Source organism: Macaca fascicularis, chromosome 6, assembly GCF_037993035.2.
Source record: "Macaca fascicularis isolate 582-1 chromosome 6, T2T-MFA8v1.1".
Taxonomy (NCBI): domain Eukaryota; kingdom Metazoa; phylum Chordata; class Mammalia; order Primates; family Cercopithecidae; genus Macaca; species Macaca fascicularis.
In genome coordinates, this window is record NC_088380.1 from 176,614,032 (window position 1) to 176,629,660 (window position 15,629).

At 41.5% G+C, this 15,629-nt stretch overlaps 1 protein-coding gene across 5 annotated transcripts in view; it reads left to right on the forward strand.

The window, feature by feature from the left end:
• DOCK2 (dedicator of cytokinesis 2) overlaps positions 1-15,629 on the forward strand; it is a 436,348-nt gene that overhangs the window by 148,156 nt on the left and 272,563 nt on the right. For all 5 annotated transcript variants that reach the window (XM_045395044.3, XM_045395045.3, XM_045395046.3 and 2 more), the window contains exon 26: positions 15,145-15,293. In XM_045395044.3, coding sequence (XP_045250979.1) covers positions 15,145-15,293 — 149 coding nt within the window. The remainder of the gene's footprint in view (positions 1-15,144; positions 15,294-15,629) is intronic.

Below are 15,629 nucleotides of genomic sequence, written 5' to 3' on the forward strand. Positions count from 1 at the left end.
TACTAAGCTCAATGTAGAACGTTAACATTAAAATACAATATGAAAATTTTCTTTAAGAATTTCGTGCCAGAAAAAGCTATGGTTCCTGCAAGGAATTGGTCCTCTTCTATCCTAATGATCAACAAACTCTAGAACTTGGATGGCTGCCTTTATGGCCCCAATAAGGGCAGTTGGAGTTTATGTTATCTTTTACACTGGGATGCCATCTTTCTTCTTTCATTCTTTTTGGACGAAGGTAATGTATAAAGAAATACTTATAACTAATAATAAACACATGAACAGATAATGTGCAAAATTATTTGCAATTTCATAGGATTACAATGGGAGATTCATGTGGGGGCTACTGAACATAATTTGAAATGTGGTATGTTTCATTTCTTAACTTTTATTTGAAGTTTGGGGGTCCATGTGTGGGTTTGTTATATAGGTAAACTTGTGTCATGGGGATTTGTTAGGCAGATTATTTTGTCACCCAGGTATTAAGCCTAATACCCCTTAGCTATTTTTCCTGATCCTCTCCCTCCTTCTACTCTCCACCCTCCAATAGACCCCAGTGAGGGTTGTTCCCCTCTATGTGTCCATGTGTTCTCATCATTTAGCTCCCACTTATAAGTGAGAACAGTAGTATCTGGTTTTCTGTTCCTGCATTAGTTTGCTACGGATAATGGCCTCCAGCTCCATCCATGTCCTTGCCTCCACCCATACCCTTGGACATAATCTTGTTCTTTTTTATGGCTGCATAGTATTCCATGGTGTATATATACCACATTTTATTTATCCAGTATTTCATTAATAGGCATTTAGGTTAATTCCATGTCTTTGCAATTGTGAATAGTGCTGCAATGAATGTATGTGTTCATGTGTCTTTATACTAGAATGAGTTATATTTATTTGGGTCAATACCCAGTAATGGGATTGCTGGATCAAATGGTAGTTCTGTGAAATGCAATATGTTTCATTGTACATATGTTTTCTTACTGTTCCCATCACCTCACTGCTCCTTTCCTTTAGTACACATGGACTGTTCAATGGTAAGGAGCATATGTTGTCCTCTCTTTGCACAGAGAGCTCATTACATGTCTTTAACTGTTATTTATTATCTTTATTTCCTACCATCTCATACTTTCCCCAGTTCTTCTTTTATTGCTGTAGAGTCCAAGCAAAATCTCTTTGATCCTCTTATTTAAATATTGGGCCTAAGTGTAGGATTCATTTATTAAATCACTCTTTGCTTTGGGCCTTTTAGGGAAGGGCTCCCCTTGGCCCTTTTTTACAAGTGAAGAAATAAAGCAGGCAAGAGCCCCTGCTCCTCAAGTCTGTCTCATCTCTCTACCTTCTTAGATGAGTGCTTTTAGAAAAGAAAAACAGGCCAGAGGATAAATTCTTCCCATTTCCATTTTTATTTACAGGGACAAAAATGGCTGTGGTTTTTTCCTTTCCTCTTTGAAGTTTGCTTCCCGTTCTTCAGTTTATTTGAAATATAGTATACTTCTCGGTTTTCCTTTTGTAATAAACAACACTAGGTTTTAAATCTGCGGAGCTGTAAATGAGAGGAGCCCCAGCCTCCTCTCCTTCGGAGCTGATATGGGGAAGGTGAGGGAAGAGGAGAATCAGATGATGATTGGAAACAATTAGACAACCATTCCATTTTGCTAATGCTTGAATCCAGGATAATTTTCTCATTTAATTCTCTGAAATGAAGGGCCCCTCTGTTAGCCTTAAAATGTAAACAAGAGGCTTTTAATGCATGATTTTCCCAGAAATGGAATGCTAGCTGCTCATATTGATCCAAAACATTGCTGTTGGCTTTTGTTCTTTTTGGTATTTGTAAGTTTTGTGATGGCGGCGATAGAGGATTGTTCATGTGCGGCTTGAGGATTGTCAGTAAGTGCTATTATTATTCTAAGTTGCAAACAGAAATGGACATTCAGAGAACGCTTGCCTGAGCCCTCCATTAGTCTGTCCACATACAAAAGGGAAAATGGAAATCTGAGGCATATATCCCAATTATTTCAATTTATACCCACCTCTTAGAACTCAATTTTCTGAGTTTGGTATTCAGACAAAAGTGTAGTTTGTTTGAATGATGCAGATAACAGCTTTAAGTCCACTTTATTCCAGCCTGTCTGGACCAGGCATTTGTACAATTTATAAGTTAACAACAGTGGAAAGAAACTGAAGCTTTAACACGCTCTGCTTTGGGCTGAAAAACTTGTGCATAGCGTTGGATCCCAAAGCCTCATTACACTTAATAACTGCAACTGAATTTGTATCATGTTTTATTTTGATCTTTTTACGAAAGAGTCATTCTCATCTCCATTTTTGGAGGGTGAGAAGTAAAATGGCTCATCCAAGCCTGGTGGTAGTAAGGCTGGGATTCAAACCCAGGTCTCCCAACCTTTAACCCAAAGCTCCACTCACTATGCCATGCCTTCCTCTATGATTAGGTAAAATGGCTCAGGGGAGGTGGTGAAGGTAAAGAAACACACATATAGCTCTCCTTCTATACCTCCCATCCCACCCGCAGCTGCTATCATTTAGTTCCCTCGAGGATGGCACAGAAAAATGAATATTGACCAACCCAACACTAAACAAGTTTCTGATTCTATGAGTTGCCCTGAATACAGACCCCTTATTTGCCTTCAGCAAACACTCATTCATCTAACACTTATTAAGATCCTACTGGAAAACAGGCATTGCGTTAGGAACTGTAGGAGACATGACTTGATTGAAATTGGATATCTCACCCCAGGCTCTCGCTGTCTAATGAGGAAAGGTAGCAAATGGCTTGAAGTCACGATTGCTGTTTGCTAGCCAACTGCTATGTGATGGGGAAGCCCAACCGACTATAGTTGAATTAAAAAATGAAAGAAGTGAATGACTGGACTAAAGACTCAACCACTGAGTTGACTAACACTCGTTATTGTTTAATTCTGGGGTTCTAGGACTCAGATTTGTTTTCACTCCCCTAGGACTGTAACTTACAAAACCACAACAAACAGGCCGGGCGCGGTGGCTCACGCCTGTAATCACAGCACTTTGGGAGGCCGAGGCAGGCGAATCACAAGGTCAGGAGATCATAGCCATCCTGGCTAACACGGTAAAACCCCGTCTCTACTAAAAATACAAAAAGAAATTAGCCAGGCATGGTGGTGGGTGCCTGTAGTCCCAGCTACTCGGGAGGCTGAGGCAGGAGAATGGTGTGAACCTGGGAGGCAGAGCTTGCAGTGAGTCGAGATTGGGCCATTGCACTCCAGCCTGGGCAACAGAGTGAGACTCCTCTCAAAAAAAAAAAAACAAACAAAAAAACACACACACGCACACACACACCACAAACATCAATCAATCATTAAGCAGACCAAAAAAAAAAAAAAAAAAAAAAAACCACACAACAAACATCAATCAATTATTAAACAGACCAAGCAATCCAAGTCTTGGATTTTCTATTTAAGGCCAACTTAAGGGAGTTAATAAACTCAAAGGGTGGCTGCCTCAAGCTAGCAGAATCTAGGAATTGGTAATAATTGCCCTGCACTCATGAGCTGGAGTGAGTGGGGCTGGAATGACACTGGTGTTGGAGTCAGACAGGTCCGTGCTGGGGCCTTGCCTCTGTTGGAGACACACTAGCTGGGTGAGCTGCATGGAGCTCCTATTTTCTCATCTGTAAAATGGGAACAATGCAATCCATTGAATAGATTTTGGTAAGGAATAAATTAATTCTCAGTATGGTGTCTATAATCCAGCAGGAGTTCAATGTACATTGCATATCTCTCACAATTAATATTCCACTCTCCCACCCCCCTTCATGCCAGTAATTTCTGTCCCCTTTTAAAAAATATGTTATAGTGACCCTGGCTGCTGAGAAGACTCTATTTGAGTATGTGAACATGGACTAGCTAATGAAGAGATAAAAGTGTAGGAGTTCCTGGTTAAGTACAGATTGGGAGTCATGAAGCCATGGAATTCTATGAGTCTCCAGAGGGGACTGGCATGAGGGAATAAGGGATTCTGTATGGTGTGATGCAAATGAGAGACAGTGGGTCAGGGATGATAGCCCTGGAAGGGTGTAGGAGGTGCTGACCAATCTGATAGGTGTCCTGAGCACTTATAAATCAATGTGAATTCAGATGTCACTGAATTGGAAATGGTGTCAAAGGATGTGAGACACAGATCTTCATAGTCACAACGTTAGTGGACTCATTTTTCCTCTTGCATGAATTTGAAGTAGAACACTTTCCTAAACATTTTGCTTTATTTATGTAATATGTGTGTGTGTGTATATATATATTTATATATGTATACATGTATGTGTGTATATACACATATATATGTGTGTGTATATATATATTTTAAAGATAAGTGTCTTGTTATCTTGCCCAGCTGGGCTTGAACTCCTGGGCTGAAGCAATCTTTCCATCTCAGTGTCCCAAGTAGCTGGGATTGCAGGTGCATGCCCAGCACCCAGCTAAGAATCCTTCTTTAAAGATTGTCAAGATTATCAGGTACAGAGGCAGCTTGGTCAGCCAGAAGCTTTTTAATTGGCTGCTCCTTTCATCACCAGGATGAAGAGGTGGGTGCACAGTCTTCTGACAGGCCAAACCGCATTCATCTGGTGCGGCACTGCAAATGGAATCATTCTAAGCATTAGGAAACAAATCAAATTTTGGGTCCCAATTCAATTGGCCTTATCTGCAATTTTACTTTTCCAAAAGCACTTTTTTTTTAAAATTTATTTATTATTATTATACTTTAAGTTGTAGGGTACATGTGCACAACGTGCAGGTTTGTTACATATGTATACTTGTGCCATGTTGCTGTGCTGCACCCATCAACTCGTCATTTACATCAGGTATAACTCCCAATGCAATCCCTCCCCCCTCCCCCCTCCCCATGATAGGCCCCGGTGTGTGATGTTCCCCTTCCTGAGTCCTAGTGATCTCATTGTTCAGTTCCCACCTATGAGTGAGAACATGCGGTGTTTGGTTTTCTGTTCTTGTGATAGTTTGCTAAGAATGATGGATTCCAGCTGCATCCAAGTCCCTACAAAGGACTCAAACTCATCCTTTTTTATGGCTGCATAGTATTCCATGGTGTATATGTGCCACATTTTCTTAATCCAATCTGTCACTGATGGACATTTGGGTTGATTCCAAGTCTTTGCTATTGTGAATAGTGCCGCAATAAACATACGTGTGCATGTGTCTTTATAGCAGCATAATTTATAATCCTTTGGGTATATACCCAGTAATGGGATGGCTGGGTCATATGGTACATCTAGTTCTAGATCCTTGAGGAATCGCCATACTGTTTTCCATAATGGTTGAAAGGAGCTGGATTGGCTTCTTATTTTTCCAAAAGCACTTTCTAAGGAGCTGGATTTAATGAGCAAGCTAGCAATGAGGAGGCCAGTCAGCAGTTGCAGGCAAGTGCAGTGGGATAACTAAGGGTGCAAGTACCTTTCAGAACACACTATTTATGTCCTAAATAGCTTTCAAAAGGCGTGATGATAGGCTATCTCAGTGGCCATTTCCCACCATCAGAGAAATGTTGATGGGAGTCTTTCATTACTTGCTAGTTGAGGCCAGGAAATGGTCTCCATGATTACACTCTAATTTGATAAACCCTAAAATGAATCTATTGCTGTCTCACTCAAATGCTCCAAAATGCATATGCTTACATAGGTATGTAGCACGTGTAATCCATCAGCAGGTCATGTTGACTCTGCCTTCAAAACATAACCCATGTTCGTCGACTTCCCTCTGTACTTGCACCCTTGTCTCTACTGCCGCAAATGAATCAAGCTTTCATCTTCTCTCCCCTGCACTGTTATAGTAAGGAAGAAGGATAGCTTAATAGGTATGAATATGGGCTCTGGAATCATATTTCCTGAGTTTAATTCAGCTCTGCTTACTAGCTGTATGATTTTAGGCAAGTTACTGAACCTCTCTAAGCTTCAGTTCCCTCGTCTGTAAAATAGGTATAATGATATACTTTGTAGAGAGAACGCCTGATAGACAGCGAGGGTGCAATAAATACAAGCCCCCTTCTTTACCTCTACAGAAAGCCTCCTCAGTGTTTTCCCACCTTCCTCTCTAGGGCCACCATTAAAAACACAACAACGAAAAGTGTTTATCACTACCCGGGAATCAAACCTTTTACCATGGGCCACAGGGCCTGATGAGACCTGGCCCTGGCAACTTCTCCAAATTTATCATCTCACATTAAACCCCTGTTTCCTGCAACCCAGGCACACTCACGTCCACGTCATTCCTCCAAGGTCTGCAAATTTCCATCCCAGCGCCTTTCCATGCCCTTTCCTCTGCAAGTGTGCCTCCCTGAGATCAGCGCATGCAGCTCCCTTCTCTCGCTTCAGGTCCCAGCTCAAGTGTGTCTGGCTCAGCGAGGCCTTCCTTGACTGCCCTGTATGAAGTGGTCGTCACAGTCCCCTAGAAGATTCTCTTCATCCTGTCACCTGGTTAATTTCTTTGCTGGTAGTTATCAGTGCCCATTGTTGTCACATCAGCTCTCATGGCCCCCAACTCCAGCACCTGCCTCCCAGGGCTGCCCTCAGGCTGCAGGACCCTACTTTTCCCGGGGACTGGAACCACCCAAAGTGCTGTTGACACCCTGGGTCTGAACATTCCAGGTTCATCACCCCTGGAGTCTACACTGCCTCCAGAACTCCTCGTAGGATTGAGCTCAAAAGTTATCTTTTGTGAGGCTTGCTTGATTTTTGTACTCGGTTTGGCCTCCTTCCCTCCACTTCCCTACTCCCCTTGCATATTTTTCTGGAACATCTCCTAATAAGTCCTCTTCACCCAAGCTTCATGTTAGAGTTTGCTTCTGGAGTATCTAACCTAAGACAACTATTAACTTGTTTATTTAATTATTTATAGCACTTTACTAGAATATAATATCCATGAGAACAGTGAGTATTGACTATGTGTGTATGCATATATATGTATATATATTTAAACATACATATTTAAGGATATGAATATATTGCATGTCGACTCTCAGAGCTTTCAAATTATATTTATGATCAGTGTGACTTTTTTGGATACAAACAGATTCACATCCTGTTAAAAGTTCTTTACTTTGAGAGGCCAAGGTGTGTGGATTGCTTAAGCCCAGGAGTTTGAGACCAGCCTGGGTAACATACCAAGATCCCATCTCTACACACACACATATACAATAACAGTTCCAGCAGTTCCGTGTCGGCCAACCCTCCCTGCTGTCTCTGTGCTTCTAAATGGCAGGAGCCAACTTATTATAGGGTATTTGCTTATTAGGTTTAGTGCAAAATCACTTTTTATGTTCAGTATAAAGGATATATGGTAAAAACAAGAGCTTGGTTCGGACTTTCAATGGATATCTAGTATAAAGTTTTGAAAGTACGTTTTTCCTTAAGGATTTACCACCTAACTGTATTTTCTCCCTTCTAAGATACCTGGAGAGAATTTTAACTGGACGCTGAGTTCTAACATTTCTAAATAGGCTGTTTGTTTAGCTGGGAGATATATTTTGGCCCCATAGGGGTTCGTAAAGTGGAGACACAGATGGCGCCAGAGGGTGGCCAGAGGGCTGCGGGTGGTGATTCTGGGTTTTGCAATGAGGTGTGTTTCGGGGGGTGAGGCAAGTGACTCATGGGGAGCTGCTGAAGAATGCGTTGGGGGAAATGCTAGTGAAGTTGTAAAAGGCTTGTAACCTGATCTGGAATATGAAATTTGTGGGTAGTTATTGATTTCCCAGTGGGCGGAATTAGTTTTCTTTGTGAAATGCTGGCTGGAGGAGGGAGGTTGTGAGAACAAATCGCTAACTGTCAGACTAGAATCGTGTCTGTGGAGGTCTCCTTTTGTGTCCAGTTGATCCAAGCAAGTGGCTTTCAACATCTGCAAATGCTCACAAACCGAACAGAAGAAAAGCAGCCTGGCAGAGCAGCGCTGGGTTTACACTGGGCAGCCCTGCCTGGGAGAATTTGGGGTTTCAATTATAGGGGGAGGGCAGGGTGAGCTGTGACGTCTGTGGCCACCCCCGCTTCCCCATTGCCAGTCCTCCGAGAGAGATGAGCTGAGAGGAATTCGACTTTCAGTCAATAGGAACTTGGCCAAAGCCGAATGAGTTTCACCTTAAAGTCTGTGAAAAATGGAACAGGATTGAAGAGTCGATTAACACACACTGGTGACAAAGTCAGGGGCTGGATGTGAGTGGAATGAGATTCCAAGTGCAGGCTGCCATAGTCAGGCTTAGAAACATGGGCACTCATGCTGAGGATGTGACTGAGCCCTGACACAGATGCATTGCTTGTGTTTAACCTTCTTCCCCTGCAGTAAGAGAGAGGCTAGAAAAGTACAGTGCACTATACTCCAGAATGTCCTAAAATCTGTATTCTGATGGTGGGACCAGGATGTACCTGGGTTCACAGATTGGCAAGCATTTCCCTAGCAGGGATATAGTGTCCATCTTGTTTTATGTTTTATGAGTGACTCTTTGGGTTCTCCTTCTCTCAACATGAGTTTCATGGAGGAGAGGGGTAATGGCATATCCCATGGAAATCGCATTATATCCAAAGGCCACTGCTGACCTTCTGTTAGTTCTGAGTGAGTGCATGTGGATTGGTGTAGGGCTGGTCCTGAACTGGCACCTCTCAAAAAACCTGGAGGGATGATGGTGTACCCCAACTACAGCTTGGGCCTTACTTTCATTTATGGGATGACAGCAAGAATCTCACTGGTTTTCCTGTTACATAGAAAATGACCATATTGTGTGATAAATGGTAAGATGGAAATATGTTGAAATATATTATGGGTGCCATAGGAATGAAGAAGAGTCACCCAAGGCAAAGTTGGGGTGTCAGGAAAATCATCCTAGAGGATTTCACGTCTAAGTTAGGAGCTAGAAGGGAAGAAGTCAGGAGAAGATGGGCGGGACAAGAGCATTCTAGGCAAAGAAAATAACATGTGAAAATTCAGGAGAAGGAGAGAGTTTGTGGTTGGAACAGAGAGAGGGAGGTGGAGAAGTGGCAAGTGGTGAGCACCCACGATGAGTTGAGGGAAGAACTTGCTCACAGATGGCCTCCATCCATGCCGGAGAGTTGAGAAAACTCATCCTGAGGGCAACAGGAAGTTACTGAAGAATTTCCTGACCACAAGGGACTCCTGTGCAGGGAGCAGGGAAGGCGGTTAGGAGACTTGACACAGAAAGTGGAGGAAGTTGGCTTGAGGGTAGAATGGGCATAACTTCATAATGGATTAGATGCTGATGTAAAGAGAAGAAGAACTCAAAGACAATCTCTTTGCTTGGTTGACTGTGTGACTGGGGGTGTCCTCACTCTCAAGAGACAGCAAAGGAGAAAGAACAGACTTGAGGGGAAGAGGGTCAATTCAGATATGGTTTTTAGGAGTGTGTCCTGCTGGAGCTGGATTGTGGCTGTGGTCGCAGATGTGATTTTGGCTGGATGCACGTCAAGGTGGTTTTCCAAACTGACAAAGAATTTTCATTTAGTTCTTCCAATGGGGCTGATACTGGTGAGGAGCAGGTGAAGAAAAGGGTCCTCTTATTTGAAGTGTCCGTGAGCCATCAAATAATTGCAAAAGCACACCACACTTCAAGAGGGCTATGCATTCAGGTAGGTAGCACTGACTGCTGCATGACAAAACTTTCCTAAGGGAGGACCCAGAACCCAGAAATACTGCGTCTTCCTCTCTGCAGTCACTTGGACAAAGAAAACCCTTTCGATTAAAACCCAAGGAGTTGAGTAGTTCTGCAGATTCTCCCATGGCTGGTCTGAATTATAATTTGGACTTGTCACTTGGTGGCAAGTCTCCCAGCCTTTGTCAGACATTGGATACCTAAGGCAGGAACCCAGCCTGGGTGTGCAGGTCTCTGACATTCATTACCTCTGCCTATGAAGATTGATTTCAGGGTTTGCACTATTTATCTTCAAAACCATTTGTGTTTGTTGGTTTGACAATCAAGCAGCAATTTAGAAATGCTGCTTCCTGGAGCTTTACAGACTAATATAATTTCACAGCTCCAATTACAAATGAGAAAAATTATTTCATCTACAAACAGAGGAGCCAGACATTTCTGAGAAATCATGGTTAAAGAGAAGACAGAGTACCTTCTGAAAAACAGACCATGTTATTAATGGCCACTTCAGTGAAAATCTTGCTGACTCTCCACACCATGAGCCTCCATCTTATGGGGATGCTGGTTTTGAGAATCTGTAAAGCGTCTGCCTTTCAGCTTGATAAACTATTGCTTCTCCTAATGCCTGGTCTGCAGCTCCCACAGCCTCAGTACTTTGTGAGCAAGGCAAACATCCACTGTCTTTCCACCTAGCAAATATATCCTTCCTCCTGCAACTTCCTTGGAACCTATGTTTTATAGAATCCTAGAATTTCAGATGTGGCTTTAATAATCATTCACTTCATCCCTTCATCTGATACTTTACCTCTTCCTCGTGCCTATCTATAGACGCAACTTACTACTTGAATACTTCTAGAGATGGAGAACTTACTATCAGACTTTTCCATGAAAAATCTACTAGCTTAGTTCAATTTTAAGTAGGATTTAAAGTCCGTGATTTCCCGAGGAGATCTTTCATATCTAAAATCTCCTGAGTGGCTTTTTCCTTGGATTCATATCTTAGTAATGGGATTTATGTGAGGTATCTCAACTAGAGTGCTAACAGAATGACCTTTTAAGGAAAACCCTGACCTCGGTTATTCCACAGCTCTGTTTTATGACCGCTCCTAATAGGTTGCCACTCCTAAGGTGTAAAGGTACTAAGTGTTTTTCCTGTCTACTCAAGTCTGCTTCTTATCTCCGTTGGCTCTGTGCAATGATGGGGAGTTAACCCCTGGTCATTCCTTTCCACCCTAGAATAGTGACTGGCACATAGTAAGCCTTCAATATATGTGTAGAATGACTGACTGAAAGAATTAGTTCAATGTGTGAATGGGTTAGTTCTTGATCTGCCTTTACATGGCTCCTTCCTATAGGTCCTACTGATCCTATTTTACAGGTGGGGAGAGTTTTAATAATTTTTAATCTTGAGTCACAAAAAGCTATTTTAAGCCTTAAAACATTATCATCTTGTACTTTAAGCTCAAGGCAATTGACCACGCTTGATTTGTTTTTTACTACCTTTCTTCAAGGGCTTATCAAATCTTTAGCTTCGGCAGAATCCAAATTCGTTATGTCAGAAGCTAGGAATCTAGGGGCAACCCACACACTCTTATATTCATTGTTATCACCTGGATTGTCATCACCATGGCATCTTCACTGCAGCGACACAGATTTCCTGAAGGCACATCTTTTGGTGACTCCCTTTTACCTAGAGGACTATGGAAAAACAAGACTTTCTGTTGTATTTTAAATCTCCTTTTTTAGAATCTCTTATTTCACTTTTCAGAGAGGAAGACTTTACCACCTTTATCTAACTTAATAAGATAATGCACAATTTTTATCTTCTGGTTGGGCTTAGTTATCACATCAATGAAGGCATAATTGGGAAGTATCATTAAGTTAGGGAAGTTATTCGTCTTCCAATGACAAAGCATTTACCACTTCAGATGAACTCACCTAGTTTTTCTACAACAAGAATTTCAACACTTAATTTCCCTCTAGCAAACAAAACATTGCAAAGTTACAAGTTCATATCCTTTTGAAGATAACTTTTAGCCAGGCAGAAGGAAATAAAGAGAAGATAACTTTTAAAATAAACTTTTTAATGAATATTGTAAGACTTTTTTTACCCTGCTTAATAAATACATCTGGATGAAAATCTCAACTTTTTAATGGCAAGATATGGACTGAATATTTAACTTAAGTAATAGGGTAATTGATAAATTAATATATTTTCTCCAACTTTCTCCCTTATCATTCTAAATAAAGGGTAGTGGCTAATCAATGTATTGTACTCTCAAAAGTCCTTAGACCAACAAGTGGTTTTTTTTTTTTTTTTCTTTTGAGACTGGGTCTTACTCTGTTGCCCAGGCTGGTGTGTAGCGGTGTGATCATGGCTAACTGCAGCCTTTACTTCCTGGGCTCTGCTCTTCTCACTTCAGCCTCCTGAGTAGCTGGGACTACAGGCATGCATCACTATGCCCAGCTAATTTTTAAATTTTTGGTAGAGATGGGGTCTTCCTATGTTGCCCAGGCTGGTCTTGAACTCCTGGGCTCGAGTGATGCAATTATAGGTGTGAGCTACCATGCCCAGCCCCAACAATATATTTCTTCAGTGCAAATTTCTCATAAAGTGTCATTAAAGCTGTGACCTATGATTTTATCTACAATTTTAAGCAAAGCAGAATCAAAATTTTTGTCATCTATAATTTTCTGTTTCCATAGAACTGACACTTCGTTGCAATTAAGAACACTTCTTTTAAGTGTTATCTTTCATTATTCTCCTTCCAAGAGAATATAACCCTAGATTTATGTTCTCTAAATCACCAAGTGTTCTCTAAGTCCTCACTCTTCTTATTGAAATGTTATCCACGTGTCAGGGACTATCTCAAATGCCACCTCCTCCATCCCTTCAGCCAAGATTTACTGACTCACTCCTATGATGCAGGTACTGTATCAGGCACTTGAATTTTAGTTCAGCTCTCATGGAGCTTACTCCTTAGTAGGATGAATGGACATGAATTACACTTACTGGAATTTAATTAAAAACTGAGATTGGGCTCTGAGAGAAGGGACATACTCTGTTAGATCCTATAAAGTCTTCTATGAACCTTCTGACCAGAGCTCATGAGAGGGCTTCTGAAGCACTCAATGTGTTTTGTGACTCTATCAGTTGGGACTCTGGTTTCAAGCAGCAGAATCCTACTCTGGTAAATTTAAGTAAACACAAATGTATTTAGAAGAAAGGGAACAATCCATAGAATCAGAGGAAATGCTGGGAAACTAGTTATCAGAGAGGAGAGACTCCGAATCTTGGAGGGAGAGGGGACTCAGCATGCCCCCCGGGCAGCCTCCTTGGGGCACTTCTGTGATGACAGCAGAGCCCGAGAGACTGCACATTTCTCTTTTCTTTTCTTTTCTTTTTCTTTTCTTTTTTTTTTTTTGGAGATGGAGTCTTGCTCTGTTGCCCAGGCTGGAGTGCAGTGCTGTGATCTTGGCTCACTGCAATTTCTGCCTCCCCGGTTTAAGCTATTCTCCTGCCTCAGCCTCCCGAGTCACTGGGATTACAGGTGCCCACCACGCCCAGCTAGTTTTAGCTTTTATTTATTTATTTATTTATTTATTTATTTTAGTAGATGTAGGGTTTCACCATATTGGCCAGGCTGGTCTCACACTCCTGACCTCACGTGATCTACCCGCCTTGGCCTCCCAAAGTGCTGAGATTACAGGTGTGAGCCACCATGCCCAGCCAAGACTGCACGTTTCATGTAGTGCATAAGAGCAGTCTCTGCAGTTGGGCTGGATTTACCACTTACTAGCTGTGTACACATGACAAGTCCCTTTGATTCCTCATCAGCAAAATGGGGAAATAATATTATCTACCTCCCTTAGTCACTAGGAGAATTTACTGAGATGATTCATGCAGGACACTTGCAACAGTGCCTGGTACATTGTAAGCACTCAAAATACTGTGTATTAGTACCATTGGCAGTTATCGTTATGAACATTCCCTCAAGATTCAGATTTCAGGAGGCCATCCTAATTGGGGCCAGGTGTCCAGCCCTTCTCCACGGGAAGGCAGGGAGCCTATGACAGCTTCTCAGGATTATAGCCCATGACAGTATGGCTCCCCCACGTACAGTCAGGGTGCTGTGCCAGAAGGAGTGGGTGGTAGCTCTTGGGCTGACAGAATAAGAGATGTCCTCTACCTCTTCTGAACTTAGTCTTATTCTAATTTCTACCATTGTTCATTGGTTTTGCTTTCTTTTTTTTTTCCCTGTAATCACCTCTGTCACTTTTTAAGTACCTAATGGGCAAGAACCACATCTTATCTCTGTACCTCCATAAAGAGAGTATCTTCCACATTAAAGATGTCCAATATCTATTTGTTAGATTGAATTAAAATGAAATCCTGGTGTGTATGATTCACATTGCAGCTCAAGCAGCATCTGAGTGGGGGCAGCTTGACACATTTTGGGATTTTTTTTTTTTTTTCCCTCAAGGTTTTCTGTTTTCAAGGGAAATATGGAGACAAAGCTGTGAAGGGCTTCAGAATCTTCCAGAAATTTCCCTGAAACAGCAATATCAAGAGACATACCCTTCTCTGCAAGAGTTTTCATTTCTTTCTTTCTGTTTTTTGAGATGGAGTCTCACTCTGTCACCCAGGCTGGAGTGCAGTGGCATCATCTCAGTTCACCGCAACCTCCATTTCCTGGGTTCAAGCAATTCTCCTGCCTCAGCCTCCTGAATAGCTGGGATTATAGGTGCACGCCACCATCCCCAGCTAATTTTTGTATTTCTAGTAGAGATGGGTTTTCGCCATGTTGGCCAGGCTGGTAAATGAAAGCAATATGCACAAGGATGCAAATGGAAGGTTGTTCATTTTGTACTGTCTGTACCAGTGAAAAATGTCCAGTAGTACAGGTACGGGCTGAATAGAAAAATACATCCATAATAAAGAGTACTATAAAACAGTTAAAAATAACTAAGTTTGTCCCTAAATGTAATAATACAGAAAGTGCTCCAAGAAATATTAGTGCATGAAAAAAAGTCAAGGTTCAGAGTAATATATACATCATGGTCCCCTTGTATAAAATGGAAACAAAGCCAGAATAACTATATGTTTTATACTGATAAACAGATAAGTAAAATTGTATAAAAGGATCTTGGAAGTTTATAATCACAGTATATGACTTAAATGCAAAGTTAAAACAACACTAGATATTTCATATGGCACATTTTATATGTATGTGTATATATAAAATATATAGAATATATTAGAATATACATATTAGAATAACTGGTTGCCCCTGGGTAGAAAGGGTTAGAAAAGGGACTAGAATTATGAATGATGTTCTCAGGAAATCTTAACCTAATCTTTAATATTTTAATTTTTTACAAGGAGAATGTCTTCATGAACTATTTATTTAATGAAAAATTATATGCATATATGAAAGAAAAGAAACTAAAAAATGAGGAATTCTACATGCTTCTGAACTGTCTTTATTCCAGAATGCCGGGACATTCTGCTTCCTGTCATCACCAAAGAGCTAAAGGAGCTGCTGGAGCAGAAGGATGAGATGCAACACCAGGTCCTGGAGAAGAAGTACTGCGTTGAATTGCTCAACAGCATCTTGGAAGTCCTTAGCTATCAGGATGTGGTGAGTCCTCCTGATGATGTAGATATCCTGGACTCAGACTAGGGCTAAGTTGATTAAATTGTGAAATATTGATGCTGATGGATAGCAGCTAGAGTCTAAAGATAAAAGTCAACGGCTTGCTCAGCAGGCCTACTTTTCCTGTGACTGACCCCCATTGCTGTGAAGGATGGCTAGGGGACTAGAGTTAATCATGTAGCATTTTGTCACTGTGTGTCTTGTCGGTGAGGCTTTCTCAGAATGTGGGTATAGACATTATTGCAGCCTTTTTAGATGGCTTGTCCGTGTACTCATGCCCTAGTTTGCAGGGATGGGAGGAAGAGTTTCCTATGCCTAGAC